Below are 22102 nucleotides of genomic sequence, written 5' to 3' on the forward strand. Positions count from 1 at the left end.
ACAAACTACTAAACTGTGGGATAAGAATATCAACTTTGAATGCCAAGGTTTGGAAACCGAAATTTAGATCCCATGGTTACTTCCAAACAACACTATCATAAAATTCAACAAGTTAAATTTATTCAAGGTTTATAATCAGAAAGTAATTCGGAAATCTGTTTTTTTATGCATGTATTAATTAATACATACACAGGTACTTAGTACATCTTTTAATACCTGCCTATGTACATAAATACATGCATGTATCTATTTATTCATTCATTCACTCATTTCATCCACTCACTCATTCATTCATTTATTCCTCCATTTGTAGTTTATTTCTGCTATTTATAAGCATCATTTGAAAGTATGATTATATCCCAATATGCATTATCATCAGAACATCCTAACAGTTTGCACCATTTGACATGTAGCTATCACAGCAGACACAGATCGGACATTTTCTGCACAGCGATACAATGATTCAAACACACACTTCTATTCCATTACATTTGCCATTTTGTTACACTAAAGATTACATTGATGAATTATTAATGTTTAAAGTGTGTGATAACGATTTGCGCCATTTAGGAGGGAACCCTAGCGTTAAATTGATGACTAATGTCAAGGCCTTAAGGATGCCTCGTCAGCATCGTCGGTTGTCGAGAATTGTCAAGATTACTTTCCCATTCCTGTATGATCACTCAGTCCCCAACCAATCACTCAACCATCAGCCAAATTAGATTTTCATCTTCTCTTATACAAGTACGGCTGTGTTTCCACTGAGAAAGATAGTTGTCGTCAGGACATAGATGGAAGTTAAAAATTATCCTTGTCTCTGAAAGAAGTAAAATGCTTGTTCGTTTTTAGAGCCTTACTATCAATAATTGCGAAAGAGTTTGTGTAATATTCCACCCACACCACAGTGCACTGTCCGAGTTCAATTTTAAAACGAGTGTCCATCACAACCCCTGCCAGTTTTCTCCCTCTCTCTCTCACTAAATGGTTTTTCAATTTTTAAAACTGTGTAAACGATCTAGATGAAGGGTTGCAACATTAGTATATAAATTACATCCGAATCTCATACTACAAAGGAAACCTCCTCAAAATATTTACTAACAAGAAATTCAGTTATAATCAGTAGTGTAAGTCATAGTCCTACATTAATGATGAAGTGTCTCCAGTTGAAAAGTTATTCTTAAGAATTACAGAATCGACTCTCGTGGACTAAATGTTCATTGAAGTCAGTACGGTATAGCCATGTTACTATAATGTACCCCAATGTTAACGGTGACACCTCTTGACTTAAGAGGTATTCTAGAAATGACAAAATTGATGCACAAATGCATGAAGGAAACAAATTTTAAGAGCTGCATTGACTGAAGCTTCTCTATACACGGACAATTATTAGCAACTTATCCAAACAAATCAATCATTGCTTTTGTGTCAGCCGCATAAGTGTTCTACACCACTGTCAGGGCGGCAGATTTCTACACCCACCATCCAGAACCTTCCATGCGAACTGTACTACGACCCACCAGATGCCATCCCCTCAGAATCGATACTCAGAATACATGGAAGCCAGTCTGAGACAATTTTCTGATGTCCAGAAAATTTGTATGACACACTGCTTTGGGTTCGAGCCACATTAAGTTTGTGGACCATGGGTGAACTGTACATGTGAATCATGGATCTTGTGTAACTTTCCACTTGTTTGAGGACTAATTTTCTAATTTTAGAAGAATGAATATCTCAATAATTGGGAAAAGAGAGGGGAAAGGGAGTGGCGGGGGGGGGGGGGGAAGGATGGGCGAGGGACAAGGAGAGGAGGAATAGGCCTTTACACAGGAGAATGAAAGGTGGCAACTAATTAAATAGCATTTGAAAATTGTCTTTACCTGAGATACTCTAGCGAGAAGAGGTTGCAGCCATCCTATGTTTGCCTCACAGTGACTGTCTAAGAAAGTAAGAATACCAGCTTCAGCTGCATCAGCTCCTCTCACCCTGGACCGAATGAGACCTTGAGAAAGGAGAACAAACAAATAGCAGACCATAAGGTAAGTGACTCAAGGGCAATAGATTGGAATATATATATATATATATATATATATACAAAAAAAGTGTTTATATATATTGGCTACTTAGCATCTAAAAGTAACTGCCTCCCAGGCCGATACTAATTATATTTTGTTCGGCAAAATTTTTAATATTGGCATGCAAATCTTCAGTACAAGTGGTATTCCCTATACCTTTCAAAACACAGTTTTACCCTTATTCGTAGATAAGAGGTTTTGAATGATCCTGTATACCCATGCCATTACATTTGGTTAATACCACTCAATAGTCAGTCATCCTGGCCAAACCCTTTAATCTTCACACATAACTGAATACCTCTCAATCAAACTAAGATATCTGAGAGGTTATGACCCAGGTTTTGCTGTCGCTCCTTGTTGGTGGTCCGCTAACCCTTCAGAGTTATTACCTGATTGATCCAGTTAAAATGATTTTTCATTTTGCCTATAAAGGTCATCGCAGGGCCTTTGAAGTGGTTTCTGCATGTCCAGGTGTGATATGAAGTTTGCTTATTATTACACCAGGTGAAAACATGACAAGTCCATCAAGCGGCTCCTTTACCTTGATACTTTGAGAGTAAATAAAATTATTGGGGTCTGAACAATTTCCTGAACAGCTTCCTACCTGCGCCCTCAGCAGGACAATACCTTGGATGACATTGACTAATTCTCACACCGACAGAGCGTCCAATGTGAACTAGCAGAGTACGACGTGTTTCCTTGTAACTATGTTTTTGCAGTCCCAGGAGAGCGCAGTTTACAAACCTAGCTCCCCTGGGAAAATAACACAAATGCTGTCGAACCTTCAAGAAAAGACCTCACATAATGCGATCAATATGTATAAAACATCGCCAAGGCAGGAAGAATGGACGTTAAAGTACTTTTTGCACAGTTAATCGTTCTCATGTTTTACTTCATGTCGCTTGCTTGACACTGGCTGCAAGGTATTCTAGAAATGACAAAGTTGATGCACAAGTGCATGCACAACCTCAAAATGGAAACCAATTTTAAGAGCCGCTGCACACACTTTGCTAATGTACTATTTCAGTTTTTTTGCAGGCTAATTGTAGATTCTTAATATGGGCCGGTTTACACTCGATACGGATTGCATACTGAGGTCAGGATTAAATGCAGGGCTTTCGATCGATCAATACAACTAAGTGTAGATGCAAATGGAAAATGGAGATGTTAATGCGAAAAGGCAAAGCATTGAATAAAAAGCTCTGACTGAGTTTTAGGTCATAGTAAACACTGTCCAAACATATTTACGGGGTTGTGCTTATCTGCACTTCACATAAAATGAACACAGCGACATAAAATGCCATAGTGATTTGATATGCAATGGTGTTATGAACAACTGCCTCTTCAGTTGATCAAGTTCACATGTCCTTTAATGTAAACATATCTCTTGAACTCTTTTTGAATGTATTTGCAAACTGGCTATAGAATGGGTATGGTAGATATTTGAATTCAGGTCCTTTCATGAGACCCTGGGAAAGAAATCTATTCAGCCAAGAACCCATTGTGTGGTATCTATGTACAAGTAGAACAGCTTGATCGTTGTTTTATGAATAACATAATAGATTCTAAAATGATCACTTCCTCTGGTTTGTTAACTGTTCTGAGTTACGTGCAAATGTTAAAATCATTGTGGAACAATTAACAAAGCAGCTGTGACAAAGTATGGCTGCTTGGATGAACATGGTTTGCCCTGAAATGCACCTCTGTCACTTGCCTTTCTAAACGTTTGTGAATTCACAAAACATGTTTATATGTGCTAATCAATGACACCTCAATCCTCAATATAAAACAGTATGGGCCATTTTCCCACTAATCATAAACGTGTGCTTCTCATATTTCTTCTTCTTTTTCATTTAATATTTCCATTTGCCTCACAAAAGACAAAACTATTCATAAGAAATGTGGTGTGCCTGGTGAAAACATGGTGAAACAACAAACTTATTATTACACAAAACATACAACCAATTGACAAAATCCCACAAGCAAAGACAGGTAACTTAAATTTATTTTTAAATGTGCTTGTAGGCCTAATAATCCTTAAATATGTGTAGGACTAATTCAACAAATATTGACATCTTTGGCTAATCAATCAAAATTCTTGTTTTGAAAATTACTGCACAGAAATCTTTAAATATGTCTTCAGATTGCATCTCTCCCATTTCTAATTGTCTACCCATTTGGTGGAAAATCACTCTAATAGTTGTACCAGTTGTAGAGGAGAGGAGAGAGGAGGAGAGGAGAGGGGAGGGGAGGGGAGGAAGGAGAGGAGAGGAGAAGGGAGTAGTTACTCTACCTTCACGTCTTGGGTTTCTTAAAAGCTTCACCTTTGGTATTGTAGCAATCTTCTCACCGTCTAGAGCTGAAAGCAAAAGAAGTGATTCACATAATTTATATCTGCAGGTAGGTCTATACCAGACTGCTTGATGTTCTAATAAAGACAAATTGTCTTCCATGCAGATTTATACAGTCTTATATATCAGTGAGGGTGAAAAAAGAGACAAGGAGGGTGAGGATGGTGAGGTACGTGTCAGTCTTTTCGGTCATTGCCCTAAACTGATGCATGGCACCACTGAAAAATGCATGTCACCTGTTACCACATCCAATAAAGGACATGTACAAACATTACAGACAGATCCAATGGTGTGTGTATTAGAATTAAAGCCAGACATATTATTGTACAAGACAGATACTTGTATGGTATCATGCGTACATGTATGTTAACTGCTACATGTCTAGCAGGATCCATACATCAGACACATATCCATCTTTAAATGTTATATTTTGTCACAGTACTTCACGTTCTAAACATGTTCTCCTAAATTTACCTCATCTGTATGAAGTAAGGAATTCAAAGAAGGCACCTGTACATCCTGCTGACCAGTGGCGGAGCATCCATACAGTCAGAGGGGGCGGATGCCCCCCCCCCCTGACGGACTCAAATGGACTTCTGGCGCCTTTTTCAGCTTTTTACCACTTTTTACTTATTCGCGATTATTGACTTTTTATTGCGCTCTCAAAACCCTATTGAAATTTGTCACATTTTGTTGGTGCAATTTTCTGACAAAATGGCAATGACAACCTGTGGTGGCGCTCCACTTAGATAGTGTCGAAAGCGCCCCTACAGACCATTCTCGCCCCCTCTGACCAATACCCCTAGCTCCGCCACTGCTGCTGACATTAGATAATGTAAAATAAACCACCTGCCGATAAACTTTGACCATTCTCTGACAGATATACAAATGTATCCATTGATGCTTGCTTATAACTTTAAAGCAGACGGTTCTGTATTATCACAATTACTAACCCAACACTAAGGTACAAAGTTACTGCCATGCAATGTTATGAAAGAAATCTGTCAATTGGGGTTTTCTTCTCACTTTAATAGCTTGCGATACGTTTCATTCCTGGTTCTAATATACAAAGTTGGATAAGCAATTTATCGCCCATTTTTGCTATACTGTACTTTCATGTCCACATTCAAAGCACAGCTTGTACTGACAGTATAAGCTCATGTCATTGTTATGCTTCTATCAGATGATGGTAAGGAACTGTTTTTACTGTCAGTACTGAGTGTTGTTTGATGCATGATATGGGAGGAGTGTATATAGAGAGTGGTAATAACATTAGGAAATTGTCCAAACTGGCTGTACTAATTATACCTGACAATTTTTTAAATTAAGTTCAGCACACTCAGGATTAAATTATCTAGTTTTCAAATTGATAATTTTGCAGATTAAGACCATTTGGCATGGATCATGCATTTACCTGAAAACTTGTACATTGGAAAAAACAGAAAATGTTTCTGAATTTTACCATGTTACAGTACCATCTGAATGTGACTGTTTCTTCTTCACTTCCATTAAATAAAAAAAATACCCGGACCATACTTGCACCCTGGATACCCATTTTATCTGCAATTATTTTGGTGAGAATCCTTGGCAAGATGGGGGTAAACTTGTAAATCAATCACCAGTGAAAAATGCCAAAACTCCTCACATCAGTTTCATCCCCTTGAGCTATGAATAGAACTTCTCTGCCCAGAAGGAACTCTCCCTGTTGGCAAAATGTCTCCCCTCAACTCATGAAAATGTCAATATATTAACAGGTTCAATTTTGAAATAGTAACAGGTGCTGAATTTCTTCATGCTTTATTGAACTTTGAAAATATGCCCACAAAAAATTAATTTCACTTCCCAGCTAACATTTTTTATTATACATCCCCCAAGGGCTCCCAAAGAGTCGATAAAGACAGGAGTCGGTGGTTGCAACTAATGCCAGACATATGTCGAATTGAATTCCCAAAATAGCCATTCAATTATGCTGCAGATTCTAGAACGGGCTCGGCAAAAAAAAACCTTTAAAAAAAATCACTGCACGGTTTGCTTTGTTAAGAAAGAATCATTATTTTTTTTCAAATGAAACATTATCATGGCTAAGTGACAAATTATTAGTTGAATGAAAAAGACTTATCTACTTTGATCGGATTTGTATTTAATACGGTACCCAGACTGTATTTAATTGGTCTTTTCAAATCATTGTGGATGGGTTAGGTAGAGGTCACAGAAAGAATACATGAAGATAAAAAGGTCTGGCTGGCTGATAATACCACTCTAAAAGGACAATCTAAGACTTTTGAATATGTTCGCAAAATAGTATGTAATTGACCTTGTGCGCTAGACAAATGGATATGGCAGCAAGGAAAACATCTTAAACAGAAGGGGAAGAAATTTTTAGTTGAATATACTTTGTAAGCAAGCTGTGACAAACTTGACATATAGTAAAGTAGGTACCAAATAGCTGTCAAATGGTTTGGGATTTTGATGACTACAGCTGGTTTTCTCTTTCTATAGTTGTATGGTCAGTACTTTGTAACTATTTTACCATGTAACTTTAAAGTTCGTTTGCTTGGTCTGTTGTTTATGAAGCTAAAAGAAACGACAGAAGTTTTACATTTTGAATTAAGGAATGAATCTAAATATATTTTATTGCATCCAATCTGAACTTGCATAATAATATGATGTAGCTATGACACAATATCACACAGTTAGTTCATTTATCAGTATATATGTAGTCTGTTATGTACGGTGTCTGAGTTTTGCAGTCTGAGTTTTCCTGCTTGTTTCCTCACCAGACGGATCTATGAAAGGAATGGAAATACCACTAGTACTGCTGACATACTTGCAACTGTCACAATTCTACTGTGTGACTCACCGTTTAATTTACCATCTCATGATGGGATTTCCAAATCTGATATGAAATATCTCAAACTGATAGAACAAATTAAAGCAGATTTACATGGGGTTGTGGATATTTGGTGAATTTTATTTGACTTGAGTAATTTTGGAAAAAATCGCTAGGTCTTGACCAGCGATCTCCAGGTTTGTTTTTTGCAAATCTCTGTTTATACTGTGAGAGCAGGGATTGGGGGGTTTGGGTGTGTAGGGGTGTGGAAGTCTGTGTTGGGTACAGTTGTCCTTGCAAACTAAGAATCCAACCCTGAACCCTGCATTTCACAGCTTGGTCAATATTTGTAGGTCTACCATTATAAGCAGAATGCTTTGAAAGTATTGGTATCGACCAAGAAAATTCATTCCAGGAGATGTCCTTTTTTAAATTTTGTCAATAAGGTTTAGATTTTCTACCACCTCATTTCTTTTAAATTAAAAGAAAAGCATTTAGTATGAACTGTCCCATTCCCTTCCAAGTGTCATTCCTGTCCTGCCAGATGTTCGCAAACGAATGCTGAATGTATAGTGATACAGTTTATGACAACCAGGATTATCAGTTCTCTGAATTCCCATATGATTACATGGGGGGGGGTTCTCCCTTACAACTCAAGAACCAACAGCTCACCTGGCAGCAGCTAGTTTTAACTTTCTTCAAGTGTATCTTTATCTCTCTCGAAAAGCTACAGATGACTTAATTTAGAGGTGGATGAGATTCCCTACAGACAACAAGGTCCTTGAGTGTGACCTCATATACACACCTTGAGTAACACCACAATATTTCTGTTGACATGTTTACAACTAGGAGAAGAGAGAGCAGGCTTAGCTTGATCTGTTGACCGACAGATCAGGCAAAGACAGCAGAGCAGGGTGATCCCTGGATAGAGCATGGAGCCTGCCAATTAGGTACAGACAGATGTCACAATACTACTAGGTGGGCTGGGTATCCATGACTGAACTGAAACTGATGTACAGGTCACTTTGACACCAGGGGAACAGAGGGCCAAACAGTCCCACATTTTTCAGAACACTGATTATCATGTGGGCATGTTACTGCCATTGAGTATCAGTAAACATTGGTCTGATTCCTATCCCAACCCCCCCCCCCTCTATGGCAAGCCATGTGGGACAAACACTGTATAATATATCCGCGTATTAATTGGAATTTATACGCGTATTAATTGGAATATATACGCATATATATTATTAGCCAATCATATGGCTTAAATATATCCGCCATGTATGGCAAGCCATGTGGGACAAACACCGCATATTATATCCGCGTATTAATTCGAATATATACGCGTATTAATTCGAATATACACGTGTTGTAGCCTACATGTGTAAAGTTTCGCTATTTGAAGCTATCTCGCGAGCCCGCCAAAACATTTATCGTTGGTATATGTACACAGCAAGAGCGGAAATATTTTTTTCATGTATATTCTAATTAATCCGTGCATATATTGGATTTAATCCCCATATGTATTTTTTTTTAATACATGTATATATTCGATATTAATACGTGTATATACTCGAATTAATACGTGTATATACTCGAATAAATACGTGTATATATTCGAATTAATACGTTTATATATTCGAATTAATACGTGTATATATATTAGAATTAATACGCGGATATATTTAAGCCATATGATTGGCTAATAATATATACGCGTATATATTCCAATTAATACGCGTATAAATTCCGATTAATACGCGGATATATTATGCCGTGTTTGTCCCACATGGCTTGCCATACCCCTCTGCATATCTCATACATGCATGTATCAAGTGTCCTGATTTATTAGCAGTGCCATTGTAATTTTGCACCAAACAGCATGCTACTTAAAGTCATATTTGAGTGATACAGCTGGTGAAGGGGATGGGGGAAGATAGTCGTTGGCAAAAGGAGGCGGGTATTCTGGAATGGGAATGTAAATAACTGATACATAGACATTTTTTCCACTTGGTGATGCCATTACTAACAACAATTGGGCAAATTATCCCACAGTGTTGACCAATTCACATCTGAGTTGCATACAAGAATCCCTGCATTGGCAGGCTTACATAAATTATTTAAAAGGGTATTCTGGTGAATCTCTTAGTAAAATTGCTGAAAATATTCTGAATCTGACGGCCAAAACCACATCATCATTGCAATTTTTTTGTGATATTTTGTAAATGCATCTGGCAATAGCAGGATGGATGATGTCATCAGGGCAATTCAGCTGAAAATGTCTTGTTCTTCTTTAATATTTGTCATTCATTTATCCACAGAGTCTGAATAGAATATTTATATGACAAGGATACATTTTCATAAAATTCTAAATACAGAGAACTTTGACAGCTAAGCAAATATTTCAAATGTGATCAGGTTCCCAGGAATAAATATATAAAAAGATTATAATAGTCTAAATAAAGCTTTTGAAGATCATTTCCACAGATGACATCACAGACTCCCTACTGTGTGATACAACATCCTGGAGTAGTTGGAGGTTTAGCCAGTCAAACTATGTTGCATTCAATCAACCATATCTCCAGTTATGGGCAAGATATTGAGATGGGTTTTGAACTAGCAGTATGGAATATTTTATCTCCTCACTTTTCACTTTTCACTCTTCTCTCCACAATATATATGTTTCACATTATTTGCTACCTGAAAATCCCATTAAGGGGATGGACACTTTATTAACTTGGCAAAATGCCTGTCAGACAATGGGTAAACTTTACAGGGCCGCTAAAATACCCAAAGTGCCTCCTTTTATAACAGAAAACAAAACTGAACTTACGATCATCGCTGCAGTCATCAACCAGTATTATTTCCTGTATCAGTTCAGGAGGGCTACGACTCAGTACACTGAAAGGCAAAAAAGTATATTGACATGAAACCTGTTTACCATGGTCTGGACTATACATGGCACATTAAACCTGTTTACCATGGTCTGGACTCAGACATGACACATTAAACCTGTTAACCATGGTCTGGACTATACATGGCACATTAAACCTGTCAACCATGGTCTGGACTATACATGGCACATTAAACCTGTTTACCATGGTCTGGACTCAGACATGACACATTAAACCTGTTAACCATGGTCTGGACTATACATGGCACATTAAACCTGTCAACCATGGTCTGGACTATATATGGCACATTAAACCTGTTAACCATGGTCTGGACTATACATGGCACATTAAACCTGTTTTATACCATGGTCTGGACTATACATGGCACATTTAACCTGTTTACCATGGTCTGGACTATATATGGCACATTAAACCTGTTTACCATGGTCTGGACTATACATGGCACATTAAACCTGTTTACCATGGTCTGGACTATACATGGCACATTAAACCTGTTTACCATGGTCTGGACTATCCATGACACATTAAACCTGTTTACGATGGTCTGGACTATACAGTACATGGCACTTTAAACCTGTTAACCATGGTCTGGACTATACATGGCACATTAAACCTGTTTACCATGGTCTGGACTATACATGGCACATTAAACCTGTTTACCATGGTCTGGACTATATATGGCACATTAAACCTGTTTACCATGGTCTGGACTATACATGGCACATTAAACCTGTTTACCATGGTCTGGACTATACATGGCACACTCATTACCTCTAATATGAGAAACGAAAACGAAAGGGTAAATAAGACAAAATACGACAAAGTGTAAACGTATAAAAAGTTACAGGAAAAGGAAAGACACAACAACAATAAAATTTCTGTGACATTCAAGCTAATGAAGCCCTCATACTTGCAACTTCTGTGTCTGCACATTAAAGCTGTACAAGTTTGTAAGGGATCAGAATCATGCAGCTTCATACAACATTGTGGATTAATAAGATATAGAAAACCTTGCATCTATAAATTTGTAAATATCTATGATTAATGACACTTAAACTTATTGGTCTTAATGATAGAACTGCTGTGGAGGTAATTTATTATACAAAAAGTTTCTTTACCAACAGATGCAATAAATATTACTCTCCGAATATCAGCTTACATCCATAAAAAGAAAATTCCATAAGTAGACAGATCAATTTTATTTTTGAATTTTATCATCTGCAAGGAAGCGTATACTGTACTTATGTGTTGTTTATATTTTCCTTCCATGTTCCTCGAATCAATCATCGGGAAACAATTCATCTGGTAATTCGCATTGCAAAACAAGCAAATTGCTATATATACAAGTGCAAAGATGCATAGCAATTTTTGATTGCAGAAACCATAGTATTTCTATATTTTGTAAGAGACCAAGTTCAGAGCCATCAAATCTGCTACACAAAAATTTCAACAGTAAGTTATTCCTTGATTATAAAAGGACATACTTCTCACTACTCAGCAGAGTATTGGGAGTTTTATTTTCCCATTTTCATTCCATCCCATTGTGTAGTGTGTGGTCATATATGTATATCTATCCATCTGAAACCATTCAGTCTATCTCAAGAGGCCATTACAGAGGAGACAGAGGCCCCAACATCACATTCAAACAGCCACTTCCCATAAATTAACTCTTCCTAAAGGGTATAAATGATTGATGATGAATGAGAGACAAGCAGAGGCAAGCCAGCCTGCCAAAGAGAGTATGCATCCATAAATTATGTATGGATATCTGCACCATTTCTACAGAAATCACAGAAGTGATGGAAAAAAGACAGAAATTGTTGTCAATTCCCATAACATCCATACATGCACGCAATCATACCTCATTTATTTCCCAGATTATCAAATACTTTAGCAAAAGTGGGGAAAAGGCATTGACGATGCAATGTCTTACATTAGCATTTCTATAATGTTAGTATCAAGTATGAGTATATCCTGGTATTTGTAAACTGGGTAATTTTGACAGAACAGTTGGGAAATTTATCTCTTCTCTAATTTCTTGCTGAAAAGATTCATTACAAAAGAGACATTTTTTCAAGAAAAAACCACACTCAGATAAAGTTGTGGTTTAAAAGACTAGCCATTACAAAACAGTCTCTCAACTAATTTTTAAAAAACGTGGTAATTTCTTGAATTCTAGGGATAAATTGCACCTTAAGTATGTACCTATGTTTATCAATATTTCCTTACATCTTGGGGATGAAGATGATGGACATGGGGTCCTAAAATGCAAAAATTCAAATGAAGTATAACTTGCAAATAGTTTGAATTTCCAAGTTTTTCAATTTCTTTAAATTCTTGATCGATCTTATCAACCGAATGAATGATTGAATAAATGACATAATGAATGAATGACAGAATGAATGGATAGAATGAATGACAGAATGAATGGTTGAAAATTAACTCTTTGATACCATCAATTATAAGAATGTGAGTTAAGGTAGAGTACCAAATACCAGGAACATAACAAATACATCCTCCACCTCTCCCCTCTCATAAAGCCATCCCATCTCCTTCCTACCCCTTCGTAACCCCTCCCAACCCTTCTCCACTCCTTTCCCAACCATTCTCCCTTCCCACACAACCCCCTCCCATCTCTCCTCATCCCCTTCCCCACCCATGCCCATTCCCCTCCCCAAAAAGGATCCAGCACACATCCTCATGACAATCAATATATAAGATGATGATTGTAGGTTCCAGTATCCAAAAAGTGCTCCCACTGAGGTTATGACCCACATTATATTATTAAGTGGTTTTACATAACATAAGTTTATAATTCCATGCCTGAGTAAGGAGAAATTCTCTAACGGTGACATTTATACACATCCAGTGTAAAGGGTTTGATAATCGCCTATAGGTGTGATTGTTGCATGTCTCCCTGGGCAAATATTGGGAACATAGCGAGTTTACTTTTAAGTGATCACTAAGCATTCAACGATAGGACCAAAGGTACAATCATTCTCAGATACTCAGAGAGATGTTGAGCATGTTTTGTTTGGATTGCAATAATCACACCTAAGTTAAGGCACAAACAAAAGGTCTGCAAACAACTACATTAGGTTAAACACACTTTTTGTACTGGATTAAACGCTTCATCACTCTCAAGATTTAGACAAGAGACAAGGCATCTGAAAACATCAAACAGGTTATCACTCACTAATTCCGTAGTAACCAAATAGAGGTGACCACATATATAGATCTCTAAATAGATCGATTCGTAGCATACACAATAAACTGTGATTATTGCATGCCAAGGTCAGACCAAACAGCTATAATAACTTCCTAGTCAGAATGACTCAAAAAGTATCTACAGACAAACCCATAATGCAAAACACAGCAATGGCATTAGTACATATGTATGTTTTTGTATAACAGACCATGGGCATTTCCCATGATAGTTAGCAGTTTGTTCTTAAATGTAAAACAGAATAATGAGGTTTTATCCTCAAAAAGCATAAAGCCATAGCCACCTTCTGTTGAAAACGCACAAATGCACATCTCTTACCATGCTGTGAATGTTTTCTTGTTTTTCTACATGATTGCTATAACATTCAATTTCTTATCCTTAACTAAAACAGATTTAGGACGACAGTAAGAGGATTAAATGTTAATCTGATTGATTTCTTGAAATGTCAAGGTAACGGATACCTGGAGAATGACTTTTAAAGCGAGATGTAGGTTTGATAGTTCCAATGACAAAGCAGTTTTCTGTCACTCATTCTGTCCACTTTTCGTAAGATCTAACATAATAAACAACCGTGTCCCCTGAAATTTTACCTCAAAGGTTTTATTGTCAGACAATAAAAAGCACATCGTAGATTTCCTCATTTTTTTCAAACAATTTAGTAAAATAGTCTGACCTTCTTCATTTCTATAATTTCCTTGGGAAACTTTTTTTCATTGAAACATAAAAATGTATTTATTTTAACAAATGTTAATATTTTATGTATGTAACTGTCTGTTAACATGTTGTTGTGATTCTTGGCAATATCAAAGCAAACCCTACAAGATGCTTTAAAGTATGAGTCTGGTTGTTGTTTTTCAAATATAATATCAGCTTTGAGGCAAATGCATCCATAGATAATATGTTAAAAGCAGATTAAAGACTAAGGTGTCATACACACACACACACATTAACACACACATGCCATCACCAACACATCTAGTCCTTTCGACTTTGGCAAATTAAAGCAAGACACTGCTCAAATGTAACGCTAGCAATGAAACACAATCTGTGGTATTTTCCTCTACATACGAAATAGCACCCCGTTCTCACTCCATAATCCCCTCCCCCTCCTCCCCCCCCAAAGAAAAGGCTTGAAGTTCTTTATTTTCCTTAAAGTAAAATGCAAAACGTAAAAATATGGATAACTTCAGAATGAGATTCCTTTTATAAAAACATACATAGCAATTTCAATCGCACAATTCCTAGTGATTTGATTTGTGCTTATTGCCTAATTGACCTTATCTGATAGAGGAGGCAGGAACTCTTCAACACTGAGTTCATGGCCACTAGAAGTATCCTACCAATGGGATAAGCAAAACTATATTTATCTTTTAACTCAGCAACATTTCTGTAAGTTTCAGCTACAAATCTGTAATCTCAGTTTAGCTCTTCACTTTATTATGTATCTATGCAAGATGCTACATATCTACATACCCTGATGATGAGTACCAGCTTAGTAACATTCATAAGGAACGCCACACAGATGTCTTGCTTAAATCTGGTGTATGTATCACACATCATTTTTTAGTAAAGATGTGCAAGCAGTGAACATAAAATAATTGCTCACCTGACAACTGTTCGTAATAAAGTAGACCTGGCTTCATTGTGGAACGTAATTATAACTGAGGTGACAGGTAACCTGGATACATCATAACGTTTTGCGTGACACCTGGAAGTGAGAGAGATGATATAACGTGGCATGAATAGAGTGATAAATATTCATCATGGACATGAATATTCATCATGTATTGTAGCAAGTACATAAGTTCTATAAATGCTGTCTCCTAGTAGTTCATTCATGGAGAAATAAATGATGCATACATACTTGATATATTAATGCAGGGCTCCTTTGTAACAGTGGTTTTAGTGGTTTGAGGTGATGAACTTTCTTGTTAGACAAGTGAGACAACTTAACACATAATATGCAGTAGTTAATAGGTCTCTCTTGTCATGGTGGCAGTAAGGGTGAAATGGTTGTGAGGAGGCAGGTAAGTCATGTATTTCTTGTCAGACAAGTGAGACAACTTAAAGGGTGTGAAGAAACGTCTCATGCCGGTAATCTGACCTAGTTTCGAATGAGGTGTAACAGAAGTGTTAGACACCACCATCGATCCCAGAAAATACGCACACGGCTTGCTACCTTTGGTAATTAGACACTAGTGAACAGTCAGTACATACAGCTGCGGTCAATACACACAGCACAGTGTACAAACGATACAGCGATGGACATCTCAGGTCCAGCTAATGATAACAAGGTATCACATTTTGTTACTGTTTACTGTTCGTAGGGACAAGCAGAAAACTTCACTTGCAAGCAACGGAAGTTAACTTTTCAGAGCGCGGCACGCGGTTTGGGGCAAGTCTTCAACGCCTTTAACACATGATATCCAGTAGTTAACAGGTCTCTCTTGGTCATGGTGGCAGTAAGGGCACTATGGTTGTGAGGAGGCAGGTGAGCGATGTATATTTTTCTGTCCCACCTCTCTCCACCTCTCTCTCTCTTTCATTTGGATAAAAAGGACTCTGTCAAACCTTTGTGGTACAAATAAGATTTGTTGGACAAATCCGCAATTCCACATATTGGCCAACAGACAATGGTGAAAAGCAAAGTTTGTTGTTGAATCAAGCCTACAATATTATGAGTGGTTGGTTGTAGTGTCATGATTTCAATAGGAAGTAGGTTAATCCTTTGGACATGAGCACAAAATGGAAGAGGTGTTTGAACTATTACAGCTTAGGAATGATGCAGACATTTGCCATCGGAAATAAGAAATCAAAGCATAATTACCCTACTTAATTTACACAAACTTAAAGAAAAGAAAATAATATAGACATTGGATAAGTTCTAAACCATTACAAACTCAGCTTATGTATTTTTAACATGAACATGCCATGATTATAGTTTTATGGCCCGTTTCTCTGGGACACTTCCCATGTGGAATATAGATATAGCTGTAAATCACAGGAAATCTTTGGAGAAGTTTGAAATATTCTACAGTGTTAATCACCAGCTCCCGACTCTTATGAAAAACAGATTGATGACTTTATGACTGTACTGAACATTTGTTAAACAAACAAACCAACAGAAAGCTAAAATTGAGTTCTCAACATTCAAAGTTCAATTTTTTTATATAATAATGTCAAGATATGAAGGGTAATATAGTAACCATTCACTTCTTATGCTGACTGATAACACTGGTATAGATTGTTCGTCATAGGATGTAACATGATGCATTATTGGGCTTCGTAACCACTTTACAGTATTAATAAGAGTTCAATTGCACATTTGATAAGAAGTAGGACATCTGATGTAACCTTATTGTGTTTTCACAATCCTGGCAAATAACAAGTACCTAGTTATCATATAAATTTTACAGTAATAATGTATTAATAACTACTGTACATGATAACAGTATTAGGTTTCTGCTGTTGATGGTACCAATACAGCTGTGGCATATTGCAGAAAATTTCTCTCAATTTTTTTACCATTACCGTAGTACCGTACCTGCCATGTTTATGACAGAAAAACGAACTCAGATTTACATAAAGCCTAATAGATCTTTTTTGTATGGTATAGAAGCAAACCAGGGGTAAAGTGTACACTTTAAGTTGAGATGGAGCTAATGAATTATATCACCTATTTTGGGGCGTCTTACCTTCCAAATGCAAACACAGGCTAAAACACAAATGCCCACTTTTAGCAAGAACAAATATTTTTTCATTATCCTAGGCGAATGCAATTGTCTTTTGCTGTACAGATTCGAACACAAACTCTCCCTCTCCACCCTTCCTGCCTGGACCCTGCTAAGTCTCCCATCTTGCAGTCCTGTTCCCTCTTCCTCCCCACCCATCAACTTCCCCATACCCATTTCTCCTCCTTTGAAATTAACCCTCTTTGACATTAGTAGTTTCACTGGGAATGTAAATTGTTGCTATCAATCTGATATTATCTCTACAAACACAGTCAAGATCAGATCAGACTATTAATAACACATTTCATTCCTATCCATACAGATAGAACCAGGAGATATGTCTGGTCCAGTGGTAGAGCTTTCCTGTCAAGCACAGTCTTTATTTATTCAAGGCCAGCAAAGGCAATGAACCTGTCCACCTTATCCAAACATTTCATACAGTTTGGGGAAAGATGGATTGGGATTCATACCTTTCCTGCATGACATTAGTATACTTGAAAGGTAACAACCCTGGAAAAAATGCCAATGGTGAACTTACAACTAGGGCTTGCAAGTTTATTGGAAGCCTATTGAAGGTTACTAGAACAAAAGAAGTGTGAACTTCGTTGCTTGAGTGCTATTGTGTGTCCCATTGTGTGAGGTACAAAAGAAGTGCAGCTATACTGTTAGTTTTAACTATTAGACCATGATGATACCATACCAAAACCTATATAACGAACCCCCCTTGCAGGTTCGCATCTCATTGGGACGTCAATTATATTAGATTTAAAAGTATCCATGAATAAAAATTTGTTATTTTACCCATGAAATGTCTTTAGCTAAGAAATCAGCCAATTTGGTAGAGAGGACGGTAAATAACATTAGTTTGAAAGTTATCACTTAGGTCACTGATAAACATTGGCATTCAGTGAATAAGCCATTTGTCTCTTTTGACAAATATAAAAAAAAAAACCTATCCCCCTTCTCCATCACCCCCCCCCCAAAAAAAATCCACCCATTCTATATAATTATAAATGATTTCTGAGTCATATCCTTTTCCAACAAACAGACATATTTCAAAATGATTCCGAGTAAATTATTCAATGAATGAACACAAGCCAAGAAACAGCAGACCCCCTTACAGTAACAAAGCATAAGTAAAACAAACCGAACTCTATTAAGATACCTTTACAACCTGGCCTTACAATTTAGGAATGTAGAAACTAATCACCGACCTTACTTGCTACAGATTGCATCCAGTTGGGGATCATATTTTTCATTCAATATTTAATACCTAAATTCAATTCACCTGGGTGATCCAACACGACACCATTTTTGTTACCTCATCAATCACCAGAATTTTGTATCATATCGCATGCACGTCTGATGCCGACAGTTACTATGTACGGTAATTAGGTTGGCTAATTACATACCTTGGAGCTACCCTATGATTAAAACGTATCTTACACTGTATTAGGTCTGAAGTGACTCAAAAACTGTGGTCGAAATGCCAGCCACTTCTTTTAGGGTCATGACAAGTCAGTGAATGGGACTGAGTAGTCATATTGCTGGGAAGGGATAGAGGCTCTTGCATGTCCTCAATAATGTTGCAAATAGATAGATGGCAGTGGCGGAGCTAGGGGTATTGGTCAGGGGGGTTGAGAATGGTCTGTAGGGGCGCTTTCGACACTATCTAAGCGGGGGGCCCACCACAGGTTGGCGGAGCGTACAGAAATTTTCTGAGTATAGGTACTCCCTAGATCGCCGGAAATTACCCGTTCCAGGCCTTGCTAATTTGCAGATAAACGAAGAATAAATAGGTGTCATCGCCAACGAAATGTGACAAATGTCAAGAGGTAGATGAGAGCGCAATAAAAAAGTCAATAATCGCTAATAATTAAAAAGTGGTAAAAAGCTGAAGAAGGCGCCAGCAGTCCATGTGAGTCCGCCAGGGGGAGCATCCGCCCCCCCCCCCCGACTGTTTGGATGCTCCGATACTGATAGATGGCACATTGCACACCATACATTTACAATAGCTAATCATGGAATTCAACAAACGTTAGGGAATATCCTGGATGCAAAGACATCTGACCTAGTACACATCTGAACGTTGCAATGTTTAACAGCTTACTTCATTCTCACACCCACAACAGTATCACAGCATTCAAAGAAGTACATGGTTCCATGACAATTAGAGACTCACTTATATGTTGTACAGTTATTATTACAGCACTTGGCGTAACAAGGACATTTTGGCTTGAAAAGGCAATCGAAATGCTTACTAAAAGAAACGTTAAACCAGCAAAAAGCACTAATTTATCAATTTGAAGGAAACTCCCCCCATCCCCAACCCCCATGATGCTCAGTTTAACAATCAATGTGTAAGAATGCTGATGACATGATCAGATCTAGAAAACAAATTTAAGTCATATGACATATGGTCAGTAAGAATACTAGATAGTGCAATAAGTAATGTCATATTTGGAAGCAAAATGTTTAAATGAAGAAGTGTATGCGACAACGACGCATTAGACCGTGAGTCTGGATTCAGTGAGGCGTACATCAATTCAGATCACTGGAAAGAGCAACAACACTTGAATGTGGAGTGGATTTGCAGCTGGGTTAGCCATATTCTGCAGTAGAGTCTACCAGATCATGTGCTATTTCAAATGATGTAAAAAAGTTTAAACAAATAATTGATTTCCTTTTTGTATGTGATAAATTCTAATATGAAATCAAGATGACAGACTATATGTTAAAATCAATAACGTTAGTAAGTATAGACTCTCTATATGATGTACAATTTCTGGAGAAATAATATTTTAAGAGGGGCACTGCATGATAGTTTGATCTTATTATTTTTTCTTATTTTAGAACTACAATAATTAACTAGCTCTCTATCTGGCTAATTTCTCTTTACATTTTGTTTATCTTGGATAATTATGAATATTGGTCAACTGAATTATAGAACTGAGGGTATCAGAAATTCCATGGTGGAACCTTAAGTTCTGTAACAACCCTGGGAATACTTCCTCTCAACTTTTTGCACAGCAGGACACTTTTGTGGTCACAGCTGGGACAGTAATGCAGTCAATACTGGCCCAAAAGCTACATTTTCACAGTGTATGCTGCTACTTAATTATTTCACATTGTAAGATTATATGTATACAGTAGCTTCTGGGGGGGAGGGGGGAGGGGGGGTAGGCAGACCAAAGTCGTTCCTATGGTTTTTTTGTTCTTTTGTTCCAAAGTAATAGTTAAAAAAAAACTGTAAAATTTTTTTATATTCTCTCATTCAGCTATATCCAACAGGAAAAGGTAGTTTAGAATACAAAAGCTAGTTTTTTTTCTTCAGCACAGGTACTTTGTTCAGTGCGGCATTGACTACACAATTATAAATGAACCTATTATATTCTAGACAGTATTATTTTCCAGCTGGTCTGTAATTATGCACGATGAATTAAGTCTTCTTCTTTCATGTAATATTTTTCGAAGAGTTTGCTTTCCTACTTACGTAGGCGTGTGATTTATAGCCCTGGTCTGATAAATTTGTTCTGTGTGTGACTGCATTGACTATATATATACAGGACCATACTAAGTCCATTTACAGGAAAATGTGATGATGGATTCAACCTGAGAATATTAAACGCCAGGTTCAAGGATCTGGTGATCAGTGATTGTAAACACTTACAGATAGAGGTGGGCGGGAAAATTATCATTATGAAGCAGCTCTTTGTTTTTGGTTGCCATTTTTCAAGAACTATACAGGTCTATGTTCTGTAAATGTCTGGACAATCAACAGAAGTCTCATTATGCATACCTTTATAGCCAGTGCGGCCGTGTATGTACATAAATCGTCTTTTTCCATCAATACTGGTCTCACTGTAATTACACTAGCATGATGAGGTACTTCACCTCTCACATATTTTTTTCCATATAGGGAGCAAATGAACAATTGATTTAACCAAACTAAATGTGTCCCATTTTTGGGGTTTAATTGTGATTGAAAAACAAGCTGGATTTTTCAAGTTCTTACTCAGGATTCCTTGCAGAAAGAGCAAAAACTGGGAAGGAAATTTCTTATATATTTACCTTTTTGTAATAATGTGATTGTATATCAATGCTACCACTGGTACTTACAGAGGAGACTTTATAGGCTGTAAAGAATTGGGATATATTGCTTCAGAGGTGGGTTTTTAATATGATAGAATGAATAAAATTAAGGGGCTTGAACTATGAAGAGAGGTTTCATCCAGTTTTCTCTCCTTTGAGAACTCATTTAAATGTATGTAATAGATTTCCATTGCAAAGAAGACGACACCTAAGTTTGATGAGAAAGGTAGAAAAACAGGGAGAAGATTGAGTGAAATCTATCTTTTTGCCAAATTTTTGGAATGCTAAATTTCTCAAAGGAGAAATAAACCCTAGTTTTTTTTGCATCCATTCTTACGTTTTGACAAATGGTCTTTCCAGTAAAAGCAAAAGAAAAGCATAAAAATCCCTTCTTTGACGTGAAAAAAACGATTTGAATGTAGTTCATGTGTCGCGCCGTTTTGTTTGAATTGAGACAGTTCCCGGATGTACCGTGACGAAAGCTAGCCGCATCGCGTATTTCAAGACAAAATCGTTGCCAATCCCTAAAATAATTAGAATTGTACTTTCAACAATAGTAATGAATAAAATATCGATCAAAATATATCTTTTGTCTTTATTGATCTGTAAAAATGCTTAAAAAGTGTGTAAAATTTGTTATTGTAACGAGTATCAGTAGAAACATAAATTTTGGGATCTTTTCAAGGATTTGATTTTTAACGTGTTTAAATTAGATTGCTTTCAACACGCATACCGTTCTCAGTCCTAGCGATAGCGTTACTTACGTCCATCATTGCACTCCAATATACTGTCGAGTAAATATCTTCAAAAAAGAAAAGGGAAGCCTTTGGATTGGAATCGTATCTTTTCAAACCAGAATATTCAGAGGAAGAACTGAGACAT

General features: G+C 37.0%; 1 protein-coding gene across 2 annotated transcripts in view; it reads right to left on the reverse strand.

Moving 5' to 3' along the window:
- LOC139971172 (polypeptide N-acetylgalactosaminyltransferase 14-like) overlaps positions 1-22102 on the reverse strand; it is a 154113-nt gene that overhangs the window by 23500 nt on the left and 108511 nt on the right. For both annotated transcript variants that reach the window (XM_071977416.1, XM_071977414.1), the window contains 4 exons: positions 15004-15105; positions 10090-10157; positions 4366-4431; positions 1878-1999 (listed from right to left, as the gene is read on the reverse strand). In XM_071977416.1, coding sequence (XP_071833517.1) covers positions 1878-1999; positions 4366-4431; positions 10090-10157; positions 15004-15105 — 358 coding nt within the window. The remainder of the gene's footprint in view (positions 1-1877; positions 2000-4365; positions 4432-10089; positions 10158-15003; positions 15106-22102) is intronic.

This window comes from Apostichopus japonicus, chromosome 8 (assembly GCF_037975245.1).
Source record: "Apostichopus japonicus isolate 1M-3 chromosome 8, ASM3797524v1, whole genome shotgun sequence".
NCBI classification, from domain to species: domain Eukaryota; kingdom Metazoa; phylum Echinodermata; class Holothuroidea; order Aspidochirotida; family Stichopodidae; genus Apostichopus; species Apostichopus japonicus.